The 15,072-nt window shown below is 44.1% G+C and overlaps 1 protein-coding gene across 1 annotated transcript in view; it reads left to right on the top strand.

Moving 5' to 3' along the window:
- The first annotated feature begins 1,048 nt into the window (after positions 1–1,048).
- MEIOB (meiosis specific with OB-fold) overlaps positions 1,049–15,072 on the top strand; it is a 48,512-nt gene continuing 34,488 nt past the window's right edge. The window contains exons 1-4 of the mRNA XM_073636447.1: positions 1,049–1,127; positions 6,951–7,008; positions 10,042–10,173; positions 13,395–13,467. Of these exons, the coding sequence (XP_073492548.1) occupies positions 1,059–1,127; positions 6,951–7,008; positions 10,042–10,173; positions 13,395–13,467 (332 nt within the window). The 5' untranslated portion in view covers positions 1,049–1,058. The remainder of the gene's footprint in view (positions 1,128–6,950; positions 7,009–10,041; positions 10,174–13,394; positions 13,468–15,072) is intronic.

Below are 15,072 nucleotides of genomic sequence, written 5' to 3'. Positions count from 1 at the left end.
ATAACAGTACAAGTCCACTATGTGCAAATCGCAAACTAAAAAAGTCCAAAGTGACATTCCCAACACCTTAAAAAATAAATAATTCTTCTGTTTTGATGTATCTTCAAATAAATGCTTCACCACGAATGCTCATAAGGTAGATGGCAACTCACCAGAAGCGTTTAAAAGAAGAAATGGCCGCACTCTGTACTCGATCAAAATTCTTTTATTCAGAACATCCCAAAGTGTAGACAGAAAGCTGGTAGATGCATTTCACACACTCCAAGTGTGCTTAGTCATTACTAATGACTAAGCACACCAGCTTTCTGTCTACACTTTGGGATGTTCTGAATAAAAGAATTTTGATTGAGTACAGAGTGCGGCCATTTCTTCTTTTGACTATATGCGGAGGCGAGCCAAAGCGGGCACCTGTACAGATCATCAGGCTTTTAAAACCTCACCTGAAGCAGCGAGTCTTCTTGTTTGGATATCAAAATGCGCTTTATTGAATAAACCAGTATGATCCTGGATACAACATCTCTCCACTGTGGGACCCCCTCCGGCAAAGGATTTGGGAACAAACTCCACCATGGACACAAAGAAGAGCTCTTATGGTGTAGTACGTTTTAATAAAAATGGTTTAAAAGTAATAACAACATTTGCACTCACATGTGACTGTGCCAGGCCCGGCACTAAGGTGTCTACAGCATGTGTGGATGGGTATATCAGGCTCGCAATGGCGTGCCATCCACGCCTCGTTCTGAATATCTTATTTGCTTGGATGTCACGAATGGGGCCCGGAAATGATGAATCCCCGCTCTTCTATTTATGATGATTTGAGCGCCCAACGCCTTTACGTTTTGTTACATCACCACCCTGGGTCCTAGCTGGTCTGACAAACTATGAGAACTTCTACGAATCTCTTCATGAAATATTACCACGAAAACGTGCCATGCAGCCCTGTAAATGTTTAGAAAACTTTGACATATTGACTGAAAGTGAATGCCCTCCAGTCTCCTTTGACTGTATCTTGAATGTATACGTTTTTTTTTACCCTCTCTATCAGATCGTGTTGGAGGATGGCGTTGCGCACCTTCCGGCAAGCTTTTGTCAACATTTCCGACCTGCACCCTAATCTCTCTCGCCCAGTAAGTATCAGTGACTTTGTTATCGCCCTCCGGTTCAGCCGCGTCCCATCCGCCTCAGCCTGTATCACAAACGACCCCATTGTCACATTGTCACCGCGTTTCCCTGCGGCAATACCAGTGTTTCTGTAACTACAATACTCTGATTGTTGATGTTCTTTATTTACACAGCAGGGGATGAAAACCGATGCTGAGGGTGCTGTCCAGGGATGTGTCATGGTACCCGGCCCAACACTTACGCGCTAGCCAAACCTTTGTTACAGCGTATGAGAGACCCTTTTGTATCTGCTTGATTGCACGCTGAATAGATAATTGCTGGGACCCAGCGGAGTAAAAATCATAATGTAGCGAAGGACGTCTGGTATTTTCCACTTCTGATGGCAACATTTGAGCTGTCCTAGCTGTCCCAAGCAATTTGCCTCAACAGTTGTGTGTTACGGCCCCAATAAATCCCCCCCTGGCTTGTTTGATTTTTATTCTGTGACTGGTAAGGTTAAAGGACGTGGAAATAAGCTGAACCCTGCTGTGTATGTCATCTACAAAATGGCGTATCATAAACAAGACCTTTTTATCCCCCGGCATTGTTTAGAGATGTTTGTTAACTTGTATTCAATGTTTTGGTGTCAGGTTTTATTTTGTTCATATGTGAGTTTGTAAAGCTTTTTTTGTAAACCAGATTTAGCATGAAGCCATGTCACGTGCATAACATTGGTGAGCAGGTTTCTGGTAAGTAACGTTAGATCATCAGCTACTGCACATGTAACTGAGGCTTAAAGTGATTGTAAGGCTTCGTTTAAAAAAATAAAAATAACAAACATGTCATACTTACCTCCACTGTGCAGCTCGCTTTGCACAAAGTGGCCCCGAACCTCGTCTTCTGGGGTCCCCCGGTGGCTCTCGCAGCTCCTCCCCACATCAGATAACCCCCTAGGAGAAGCGCTCTCCCAGGGGGTTACTTTGCGGGCACGCTCCCGAGTCCAGCATTCGGCGTCCGTAGAGGCTGAATGCAGCACTCGGCCCCGCCCCCCGGCGCCCGCGTCATTGGATTTGATTGACAACAGCAGGAGCCAATGGCTGAGCTGCTATCAATTTATCCAATCAAGAGCCGAGAACCCCGGGCAAAGAGACAGAGCGTCCCCGTGGGTCAAGTTCTAGGGCTTAGGTAAGTAAAACGGAGGGGGCTGGGGGGTCGGTCACTGCCAGGTGTTTTTTCACCTTAATGCATAGGATACATAAAGGTGAAAAAATATGAAGGTTTACAACCCCTTTAAAGTGGAGCTCCACCCAAAAGGGGAAGCTTTGTTTGTCCTTCCCCCCTCTGCTGCCACATTTGGCACCTTTTGGGGAGGGAGGGGGCAACGGGTACCTGGTTTTGACAGATACCCGCTCACCACATCCGGCTTACTTCGCCTAGGCGAAGTGAGCCAGAAGTTTGCCCCCTTCCCCCCCCCCTGCAGCCGGCCCATGTAAAAATGTGCAGCGCAATTCGCACATACGCAGTAGGAAGCCGGCTGTGAAGCTGCAAGGCTTCACTGCCAGTTTCCCTTAGCCAAAATGGCGGCGCCAGCACCTGAGAGTCGATTCAAGAATTGGTTCAGGTGAGGACACCGCTGGATGCCTGGACAGGTAAGTACCCTAATAGTATGAGTCAGCAGCTACAGACTTTTCTTTTTTTTGGGGGGGGGGGCGGAACTCCTCTTTAAAGTGGTTGTAAACCTCAGACATGAAATATAAACAAAACATATCCCTCTATAGTGTGTACTTGTCTCAATTAAGAGCACAGAGGGGTTGATTTACTAAAGGCAAATAGACTGTGCACTTTGCAAGGTGCGATTGCACTCTGCAAGTGCAGTCGCTCCAGGGCTTAGTAAATGAGATAAAGATTCCCTTTGCAAAGAATACCCAATCACGTGCAAGGAAAATAAAAAAACAGCATTTTTGCTTTGCATTTTGCTTGCACATGATTGGATGATGGAAGTCAGCAGAGCTTCCCCACATTTACTAAGCTCTGGAGCAACTGCTCTTGCAGAGTGCAACAGTCTATTTGCCTTTAGTAAATTAACCCCAAAGTCACTTTTGTCTGCTACTTTATTTCTCTGCTATCAGCATAAATCACTTCTGACAAGTTTTACTGACACCAAGAGAAAAATGGTGACAGGGGGGGACCTCCAGCTGATTGACATCCTCAGTTCTGTTCCTGTCTGCTGTGTGAAGGAGAGAGGGGGGTCCCTTCCTCCAATCAGCTCTCAGAGCTCTCCTCACTGAGTTCTACACCCCTTTTTCTGAACTCTCAGACAAGCTTAATAAATTCAACAGGGAAGACTGCAGATAAACAGGTATAACTTATGTAGGAGGATTTGTTCCATATCTGTGTATCACCTGAGGCCAGTCACTTCACTAATATATGTGAGGGTTTACAACCACTTTACAATATTTACAATATTTTTCCATAATGCTATGTATGTTGCATAGTGTTGTGCAAATCCTTATATATACATAGTGAAGTGACTATCCTCAGGTGATACAAAGAGATGAAACTAATGCTTCCACATACGTTGTACCTGTTTACCTGCAGTCTTCTCTACGGCCGTTCAAAGTCCAGAATTTATACAGCTTGTCTGGGCTCCCAGAAAGAAGGGGGCGGAGAGCTGAAGTTACACCCCTCAGAGTTCAGTGAGGAAAGGTCTGAGAGCAGATTGGAGGGAAGGGACACTCCCCCCCCCCCCCAACCCCCAGCACACAGGAACAGAGCGTACGGCTGACAATCACAGGCGGTGTGCTGGAGCTGCCTCCACTGTAACCATTTTTCTCTTGCTGTCAGGAAAACTTGTGATTCTTGCTGACAGCAGAGGAATGAAGCAGCAGACAGAAATGACACTTAGCGGTAGATTTACCAAAACTGGAGAGTGCAAAATCTGGTGCAGCTGTGTATGGTAGCCAATCAGCTTCTAACTTCAACTTGTTAAGTTAAGCTTTGACAAAAAAAACTGGAAGCTGATTGATTTCTATGCAGAGTTACACCAGATTTTGCATTCTCCAGTTTTAGTAAATGAACCCCACAGTGCTCTGGACTGAGACAAGTACACACTATGGGACATGCTTTATTCATATTTCATGTCTGAGGTTTACAACAAGTTTAATGCATTGTGTGGAGTGTGTGGAGTGAACCTCACACAACTCATTGTGTAAAGTATCATGTGAGGTACCGTCAACTGAAAAAGCTTTGCTGGACTTTGATTATTCGTTGCATTAGCACCAGCACTGGAAGAGCACCTTATACCGCGTTTCCTCGAAAATAAGCCCTACTGTGATTTTCGGGGAGGGCTGCAATATAAGCCCTACCCCGAAAATAAGCCCTAGTTTAAAATGGTTGTTGAATCCTGGGATGCACTTTATTACAGTGTGAACTGTGTATGTTGCTGTGATCAATGTGTGATTAATGCCTTCTGTACTTCCAGCTGCTCTCCTCCTCTTCTCCCAGCTGTCAGCGGGAGATCTAGGGGCCCCCTTCCCTCTGCAGTGCTCGGAGCGTGCCCTGGACTGCACTAGAAAATTAAGGTCAGTGCAGGAAGAGAGGACCGGCGGGTCACGGAAGCGCTGAGCGGCGCTGTAACAGGTTGTTTATCACAGATAGATTACAGAGAAATGCACGGTTTGCATTGTGTAATACTGTAATATGGTGCTTTTTGGGATTTTACACCCACTTTTACTGAGTTCCACTGGCCACTGGGAATTCCTGACAGGCAGGGAGGGAGATGGGGAGAGAAGACAGTACAAGTCAAGCCCTACCCTGAAAATAAGCCCTACTGGGTCTTTTGTTGCCAAAATTAATATAAGACCCGGGCTTATTTTCGGGGAAACACGGTAGTAGATCATGGGATCTCAATGGGCCCTAAAAGAAGCTGAACAATATGTATTATCTGTTTTTCCTTAAGGTGGTTGTAAAGGCTCAATGTTTTTTTACCTTCATGCATTCTATGCATGAAGGTTAAAAAAAACTTCTGTGTGCAGCAGCACTCCCTAATACTTACCTTTTCAGGGACTCTCCCTCCGCATTGGCTGAGACAGCAGTGGTAGCTATTGGCTCTCACTACTGTCAATCACAGCTAGTGAGCCAATGAGGAGAAAGTGGGGCCGAGCCATGCTCCGTGTATGAATGGACATGCTCTGGAGCCGCTGCTTGCTATGGGGGCACTAAGCAGGAGGGAGGGGTCTGCAAAGCTAGCGAGGGACCCGGCAAGAGGAAGATCTGGGCAAAACCATTCCACAGAGCAGGTAAGATTAACATGTTTGTTAATTAAAAAAACAAACCTTTTTTTGTCACTTTTACACTTTTAAGGTGCACTGTGTTGAAGCAGACCTTCCATGGGTGACGTCACCGTACCTTCTGACAGAGCTGGGAGCTCCAAGTTCCATGAGAATGTGCTCCAGCTAGGGTCACCACCTCATCCCTTTAAACCCGAACACATATGAATTACACAGGTTCTAAAGGTTAATTTAATGCAAGAAAAGGCAGCAAGTGAGTTTACTTACCACCTTAATCAGCCACAGAACCTGTGTAATCAATAGGTGTTCGGTTTTAAAGGGATGAGGTGGCAACCCTAGCTCCAGCCCATTGCAAGAATGCATTGTCATGGTATTTCAAGCTCCCAGATCTGCTGGGAGGCACGGTGATATCACCTGTTTTGCCTCCCAGAAGCTTGGAGGTCTGGGCTGAAGTAAATGATTTTTGGGGTGAACGGCTTGTTCACAAATACCTATTTAAAGCCATTTGTGTTAGGGAGGTGCAAGGGGCTGGCACAAAAGTGGTCCTTCTGTTTGCCATAGAAGGTCCAGTTTAAAGCGGCCCGTTCGTTATGAATAGACTGGCAGTGCACTTTAACACACCAGAAAATCAGCCACTTTTTTTTTTTTCTTAATGCAATGAATGACATATGCATTGTGGCACATTATATGTGACTTTAGCAGTGTTTTGGGGTCACTGGGACAGAAAGTGAGGGGGGAATCTCCCCAACAAGTACAGAGACAGCAATAAAAACCTGACAGCCATTCCGGCTCTTACTCACTCTATGAAAAACTAAAGGGAAAGGTTTTGGCTAAAATGACTCCTTCACAGCCCCAGTTCACCCTGCCTATTATAATAATCCTATATTTCTCTATGTTTTCCTTGGTAAACGGGTGAGACACACAGATGACATGCAGGATCCACCCTGCTGTGCATTAGTTTAGTTATTCCTCTCTTAGCTGTATTACAGGCAAGTCATATATCATCAAATCAACTTTCAACAACTGCGAAAGAACTTCGAATCTATGTAAAACGCCGGCGCTTCTCCTAATGAAACTTAATAATATAATGGCACTAAATACATTCGTAGCAATGCTGCGGCTTTTAAGAGGGGAATTTTTATGTTATGGAATAATTCGGCATGTCATGTGAAAACTTCTCATGCAAGTACAAATTACAAGACGGTTACAGGAAATCCAGACACTAAAGGAAGCCATCACCAACGAGGCTTAGTCGGCTTGTCCAATTTAATGATTAGGCAAAATGAGAAGAAAAAAAAAAAAAAAAAAGAGGGTCAGTCTAGTATTACATTCGGCTAACGTCCACTTTTGTGCATTGCGGTGTATAATGGTTTCCATAAAATCCTAACAGCGCATTGTATGGATTTACTGGGTGCCGAGGAGCAAACCTCGCTGCTTAATTGCCGTTCAGAAAGAAAAAAAATGTGTACTCTAACTAGTGGCTTTTAAGACCATGAAATCTAATTTACTAACTACATCTGTGTTTTATTTGTGTACAACATTCCATTTTTTATTTTTCAGAGCATAATGGGCATTGTAATTGGGAAAACAGATGTCAAAGGATTTCCAGACCGAAAAAGTTAAGCCGCCTTTATTATTTCTTGAGCTCTCGGAGACCTGCGTGTCAGTCAAAATTTTCTTTCCCTTGCTTTTTTTCTTTATGCCGGAGGAATTAAAGCCGTGCAAATAATTAATTCTAATTCATGCGAACAAATTACTTAATTCTTTGGAGAAAATCTGTCATATTTACCTCCCCCGCCTTTGCATTGGCATTATTGTTGACATAAGTTACTGTAGCATGATCCTAGTTTGTAAAGAAGGGTTTATATTTGCTAGTGTGAATTGTTGTGATGAAATAGAAAAGTATTGTGGGCCCTCTAGAAGGACAGCTGACAGCTAATACACAAAGAGGCATTCCAAGACTTAAAGCGGAGTTCCACGGAAATTCTTTTTTTAAAAAGTCAGCAGCTGCAAATACTGCAGCTGCTGACTTTTAAAATATGGACATTTACCTGTCCAGGGCGCCCGCGATGTCCTCACCCGAAGCCGATTTGTCCCTTGGCTCTCAGGTGGAGGCGCCGCCATCTTCGGTAAGGAAATCAGGAAGTGAAGCCTTGCGGCTTCACAGCCTGGTTCCCTGCTGCGCATGCGCGAGTTGCGTTGCGCGTCCTCACTGGTCCCTACTGTCTTCTGGGACCTGCATGTCTCCCAGAAGACAGCGGGGGGGGGGGGGGGCGGAGGAGGGGCCGGACATGGCGTAGATCACCGCGGAGCCTGCGATGATCTATGCCCGGATTTGGGAGCAAATATCTGTATTTTACAGATATCTGCTCCCCCCTCCCCCATGAAAGGTGCCAAATGTGACACCGGAGGGGGGGAGGAATCCGAAAAGCGGAAGTTCCATTTTTAGGTGGAACTCCGATTTAAAGTGGACCTGAACTCAAATGTTGGCTTAAAATGGACCTTCAGTCATTTTTTCAACTTTCCATCTATTAAATCTTCTGCCCTTGTTGTTTTAACTTTGGATAGTAAAACATTTTTTTTTTCTGCCAGTAAATACCTTATACAGCCAACTTCATCTTTCTTGTCTGGTAAAAAAACCTAGGCTATGGCATCATGCACAGCTCTCTCTCTCTTGTGAGAGTTTGCCAGGAAGGGAACAGGGGTGGGGGTGGGGGGTGGTGAGTCAATGAGAGCTGCAGAGCTGGAGGTGTGCCTCTGTGCCTCTGTGTAAATCCAGGAAGTGAACAGACAGCAGCTTCAGCTGCCCACAGTTAGAATGGATGCAACCAGACTCAGTGGAGGGAGATTTCTGTAGCATATTTGGCAAGTACAGAATCACAGTATATATAAAATAATATGCAAAGTGGTTGGAGGGAAGCTTCAGAATGGCAAAGATGTTTTTATTACAACTTATGTGAGCAGACTGCAGTTCCTCTTTAAAGTGGTTATAAACCCTTTCACATACTCTACCCAGTGAAGTGACTTGGCCTCGGGTGATACACAGAGATGAAACAAATCCTACATAAGTTGTACCTGTTTATCTGAGGCCTTCTCTTCTCTACATCCACTCAAAGTGCAGAATTTATGAGCTTGTCTGAGAGTTGAAAAAAAAGGGGAGCGGAGAGCTGAAGTTACACTCTGCAGAGCCCAGTAAGGAGTGGTCTGAGATCTGATTGGAAGAAAGGCACGAAACAGATTACAGCGCACACATTCAAGAATGACATTTCCTGCAAGGCTAGTTAAAAACACCTGAACATATTCAAAAAATACGGGGGTTTGGTCACACTATATGGTCATATAGTGCTAAGCCCACTTATTGCAAAAAAAGTACCCCGAATTAGTGGGTCCTACTCTAGTAATAGAATGGGAGATCCTTTGTCTCAACCATGGGAGCTGAACTCCTCTATGTGGGAGAACTGAAGGGGATACATCCTATGCACTGGTGGCCACTAAATAAGAGGTAATGAGGAGGGGGAGGGGTGCTCCAGCCCAAAAACCTGGTCAGGGCCTATTACAATATGCAAAAACATATTTGGGGGGGCACACCCTAAAATGCGTTTAAATTCAAGATGGTGCTGCTATAAGACCTACAAACAGTACAAAACATATTACAGCGCACACATTCAAAAATGACATTTCCTGCCAATCTGTTGTCCTAAAATCTGACCGTTAGTACGCTCCTTTTAACAATTGTTGTCCAACTTTCAGCCAGCAAATGTTGGATGACAGGCTAATAAATTTTTGGCAGACAACGATTTGACGTCAGATTTTCTGATGGTCAGTACACAAATACAGTAGACAAAGGATCTTCCATACTATTACTAGAGTAGGACTCACTAATTCGGGGTACTTTGTCGCAGTAAGTGGGCTTAGCACTATATGACCATATAGTGTGACCAAACCCCTGTATTTTTTGAATATGTTCAGGTGTTTTTAACTAGCCCTGCAGGAAATGTCATTGTTGTATGTGTGCGCTGTAAAATATTTTGTACAGTACACAAATCCGTCACACAAAAGTCGAAAGAAAAAACACGCATGCTCGGAATCAATGCTTACCAAACACAAAATTAGCAGAAGGGGCCCAAAGGGTGGCGCTCAAGAGCTGAAATTCCTCGTAGCACGTCACTACGTTCGTGTTTGTGGCACGACAATTTGTGTAACGTTAGTATGCAAGACATGATCCTGGCACACGCACTTTTGACAAAAATTGGACGCTCGGTTGGCCAACAATTGTACAGTGTGTAGAAGGCTTAAGGCTAGTTATACATGTTAAGATTTCTTTTGTTCAGCCCCATAGACTCACTTTCTGTGGATACCAGTGATGTCACTGCTGCCTTTTGGGAACGGTGGATCCTGGGGATCCCACAAGAACGCCCTCCTGTGAGGGGCTGCTACTAAGTGAACCTGTTGTCTTGTCATGCATGAAAAAAAACACACAGGTTCACTTTGAATATGAAGTCTGGGGAACCTCCTGACACCCCCTCATCCCCAATCATTTTCACCCAACCTGCTCCAAGTCATTCACTAGTATCAGCTTGAGAAAAAAATAATCCCTGAAATGTCACCTTTTAGTAGAAGACCACTCAAGTTTTTTTTGTATTTTGCTTAGATTTTGGATCTGAAAGGTTCACATTCAGTTTCACCATTCGAGATTCTCCATCAGCCTTTATCAATGCCTCGTCTTGGGGTAGAGAGGATTATATTAAATCTCTTTCCGAAAGTTTCCGGGTTGGTGACTGTGGTAAGTCTGTACACGACTATTACTTGTTATCATGCAACGTTTTTGTTTCAAACATGAACTCAATAAAATGTCAGGATTAGCAGGTGAGATTTGGTTAAAAAAATGCCCGATCTCGATCCAGCGCTGTGCATGTAAGCAGCGGCCTTCCCAACTCTCTCCCTCCTCATTGGCTCAAATACAGCAGTGGAAGCTATTGGCTGCTGCTGTCAATCACAGCCAGTGAGGAGGGAGCGGGGCTGAGCTCCGTGTGTCTTATGGACCAAGAAAGTACTAAAGTAATTTAATCAGCATGACAGCCATGGAAATGGTAGTTTCAGAGGGAGGGATGAGCTTTTGTATGCTTTAAAGTGGTTGTAACCTTAAAGCGGTAGTAAACGTAAAAAAAAAAAAAAAAGATTTCCCCCTGCAAGCTAAAGGCATAATGTGCTACTGTGCAACGTATACTAGCACATTGTGAAAGACTTACCACTGAGGCTTCCATCTTCACCCGACCTTCCTTCCGGGTTTATGGGTTGTGACTGGCTGTGCCGTGATCCCGTCCCTCGCCCGCATGCACGTGGGAGTCACAGATGCGGCCCGAAGCCCTGAAGGAACGGCGCAGGTATGCTGTTCCTTGAGAGCGCATGCGCTGGTGACGTCACCGGCTGCTGTCCACTAGAATATCTCCTAAATGGTGCACGTTTAGGACATATTCATTTAACCTACAAGTATACTTTATTATAAGCTTACCTGTAGGTAAAAAAAAAAAAAAAGTACAGTTCACTAACACTTTAAAATAAAATGTAATACATCTGTCTCTTTAACCGCTTCCAGACCAGCCGCCGCAGTTATACTGCGGCAGGTTGGCTCCCCTGCGCGAAACCACGTAGCTATTCGATGGCTCGCGGGGCCCGCTGCGTAGCGGGGGGTGCTGATGCTCGCGGTCGACGGTCGCGATGACCTCCAGCCACGAGCGATCCTGACCAGGAGACACAGAACAGGAAAGAGTGTGTGTAAACACACACTTCCCTGTTCTGTTCTGACAGGAGTGACAGATTGTGTGTTCCTATTGGCTAGGAACAACAATCTGTCACTTCCTGTAGTTAGTCCCCTCCCCCTTCAGTTAGAATCACGTAGCAGGGAACAAAGTTAAGCCCTTCACCGCCCCCTAGTGTTAACACCTTCACTGCCAGTGACATTTTTTCAGTAATCAATGCATTTTTAATCGCACTGATCGCTGTATTAATGACAGTGGTTCCAAAAATGTGTCAAAATTGTCCGATGTGTCCGCCATAATGTCGCAGTCACGATAAAAATCGCAGATCACCGCCATTACTAGTAAAAAAAATAATGACAAAAATGCTATAAATCTATCCCCTATTTTGTAGACGCTATAACTTTTGTGCAAACCAATCAATATACGCTTATTGCGATTTTTTTTTTTACCAAAAATATTTAGAAGAATACATATTGGCCTAAATCGAGAAAAAATTAGCTTTTTTAAAAAAAAATGGGCATATTTAATATAGCAAAAAGTACAAAATATTGTGTTTTTTTCAAAATTGTCGCTCTTTTTTTGTTTATAGCGCAAAAAATAAAAACCGCAGTGGCGATCAAATACCACCAAAAGAAAGCTATATTTGTGGGGAAAAAAGGATGTCAATTTTGTTTGGGTACAACGTTGCACGACCGCGCAATTGTCAGTTAAAGCGACACAGTGCTGAATCACAAAAAAACGCTCTGGTCAGGAAGGGGGTAAATTCTTCCGGGGCTGAAGTGGTTAAGGATTTTATATATGTAGCACTAACTTACGGTGGAGCTGCTGATTTGTTGAGGGCTGTTTCTGTTACCTTTTTACCTGTGATTTCACCAACACCGGGTCTAGGGTCCCGTTGAGCTTACTATTCGACAATGTAGGCACCAGTCACTTGAATATTTTTTCCATTGCTTTAATGGGATATAACTGGAAGAAGTAGCAGGAAAGAGGTAGAAAAAGAGTTGCAGGGAAGTTCAAATACCTTTTCTTGGTGTAGCACTGAACAATTAGAATTTTAGAGATGAATATATTTTCCTTTCAAAGTTAAATCTTTGCCCGCCCGGAGAGGTCTCTCTCACCAACCTAGCAGCCGGTACGCAGAACGAACAAAAAGTCTCTGCCACAGACTTGAGTGAAATAAAACCCGTACGATCCTCTGCCACAGGATGTAGTAGTTTTCGATGAATAGCAAACACAGTACCAGAACCTTTAAGCCAACCCGGCAGTACTTGTGCAGTAGGGTAGTTTAGGGTACGTCCTCCAATCGAGTCACCAGGCCCTTCTCAAGACCAGCCTTGCATGGTCCCATCCAAGATGGGTCCTCCCCTGGGATCTTCCCGATTGTCCGGCTTCTTCCCGCAGGACAGACAGCACAGGACCATCCCAGCGATAGCAGGTCCCAGGCAGACTTCTGGGTCCACCTGCACGGCTGCAGCTCCGCAACCCTCCAGGCCGGAGGGCTATGAGATAGCACTCACTGACACATACCTCTAGGCCAGGAGGGCCAAGAGGCAAAAAGCTTTCAGAAACATGGCGTCTGCCCCATAAATACCCTCTCCCAGAATGCAACCCGGAGGACCACCTCCGCTGAGTTATCTCCGGGACAGAAGAGCATCCATACACTTCAGCTTGTTGCCTTTCCAACACCGACCCATGTTGACAACGACACCCACAGGCACAGTGTGAAACTACACAGCCAAACTGGAACAGAGGCTAAATCTGACAATAAACTAAATCTGAACTATGTACAAAACATTTGACCCACTAAATTTACCTATAAGCGGTAGATTGAAAAATCTACCAGCGCTACATATATGCTTTTATTTTTTATATAAATAGGATTATTTGTGCTTGTACTCCTTCTATATTACCTGGTTGATCCTGCCAGTTCCCCACTTTCTGGCTTAAAACTGACCACGCTAAGCACAGTATCTGATTTGTGCTAGCGAGGCCAGTTTGCATCTCTTGTCTCCCTGTAATGAAATATAGGCAGGCTGTTCAAGCACACAGGGGGCACACAGGTTTAAATTAGGGGTATCAGAGTAAAGGGGGCTGAATACAAAATGCACGCCACACTTTTCACATATTTATTTGTAAAAAATGTTGAAAACCATTTATCATTTTCCTTCCATACATTTTATCAACGTTGTGTCATCATTTTAGGGCAATGCAAAGGATTCTTAACAATATATTTATTTATTTTTAGTTATGATTGAAAATCCTCTTGTGCAAACAAAGGACCTGGAGAAAGAAGAAAAATTTAATCCTTCAACACCGGCGTTAGTATAAATTTACCATATTCCATTCTTTAGAGGGCTATTAAGGTTTAACAGCAATCCTTGGAGCATCAGAGATTGGAAACATATGACAAGTGTCTCTTTACATGTATTTAGGATATCTGACAGCTGTACTGTTTACATCATTCTTTTCTCAACTCTCTGACTAATGCTAGCTTTCAGGAGCACTTCTGTCCAATCTGTCTTTTGTCTGGAAGGCACTTAAAAAAAGTATTGGTGTCTACAAGTTAAAGTGATATTCAAAGGTTTGGCCAGTTTTTTTTTTGTTTTAATAATAAACATGTCATACTTACCTGCTCCGTGCAGCTGTTTTGCACAGGGCAGCCCTGATCCTAATCCTCTCTGGTCCCCCGTCGGTGCTCCAGGCCCCTCCCTCCCGCTTAGTGCTCCTCATAGCAAGTTTGCTATGAGGGCACCCGAGCAAACTTCTACCCAATCTGTGGCTCGATCCTGACCCCACTCTCTCCTCATTGGCTCACTGGCTATGATTGACAGTAGCAGGAGCCAATGGCTACTGCTGCTGTCTCAGCCAATGAGAAGGTAGGGACCCGAGAGAGTCTCTGGTCTTGTGCACATCGCTGGATCCAAATGGGACCGGGAAAAATGGAGGAGCGGACAGCGCTGGCGGGGGACTGCAGAAAGGTAGGTAAGGGACCTCTCTGTGCAATACCATTGCGCAGTACAGGTAAGCATAACATCTTTTTATTTCAACTAAAAAAAATTGCTTTAAGAATTAAAATAATTTTGAATCGAAATTCAGTTCTGCAAAAGAAAAAAACATTTTTTTGTCATATATTGGATCCTCAGATAGAACTTCGGTGACAAAGAAAATCATTTTTTTATATTTCAATATTTTTATTGAAAAAGAATCAAATTTCAAAGTGAACAGACACATCGATAAGACAAAGTCGATTTCTCTGATTCTCAACATAACAATACAGAAGTACAGAAAATATAGTCATTTTACATATCTGTACCCTCTCCTTACAGTAGAACGCAAAATGTGCGATATGTATCCAAGTACCAATGGGACTGAATAATACCTTCCCCCCATGACTCGGAACTCCACCACGTACGGTGAATGGCAGAGACCCGGACTCACAGGGAAGTCTGGTAGCGAACCCTGAGATTATCTCAGGGCTCACTACTGTGTGAGTCCCCATAGGCGATCATCTGCATTGTACATATAAGTATTAGAAGAAAAAGGAAGTAGAAAAGAGATGGGAAAAGGGAAAAAAAGGGGGGGGGGAGAGAGAAAATGGAGATAAAGGAGGAGAGGGTCAACCTGGAGTTTCCTACAAAGTCCAGATATAATCGATCCACAGGTCCCACACCGTGTTAAATTTCTTGGTGTTATTACAACGTATATATAGGTGAGTTTATCGTTAATCATGATCCAACTGAGTTTACTTTTAACCTGGTCAAGAGGGATTACCGACTGTCTCCAATGCCTAGCAATTGTAATTCTCGCTGCCAGCAATACATAAGTAATCAACTTTACAGATTTTTTGGGTGTTTCGTCAGGTAGTTTGTGGAAAAGAGCAACTACTGGAGATCTGCGGATGTTTACCCCCGTTACTGAATTTA

The sequence above is a fragment of the Aquarana catesbeiana genome, linkage group LG06, assembly GCF_042186555.1.
Source record: "Aquarana catesbeiana isolate 2022-GZ linkage group LG06, ASM4218655v1, whole genome shotgun sequence".
In the NCBI taxonomy this organism is placed as follows: domain Eukaryota; kingdom Metazoa; phylum Chordata; class Amphibia; order Anura; family Ranidae; genus Aquarana; species Aquarana catesbeiana.
This window is presented reverse-complemented; position numbering and strand designations above follow the sequence as displayed.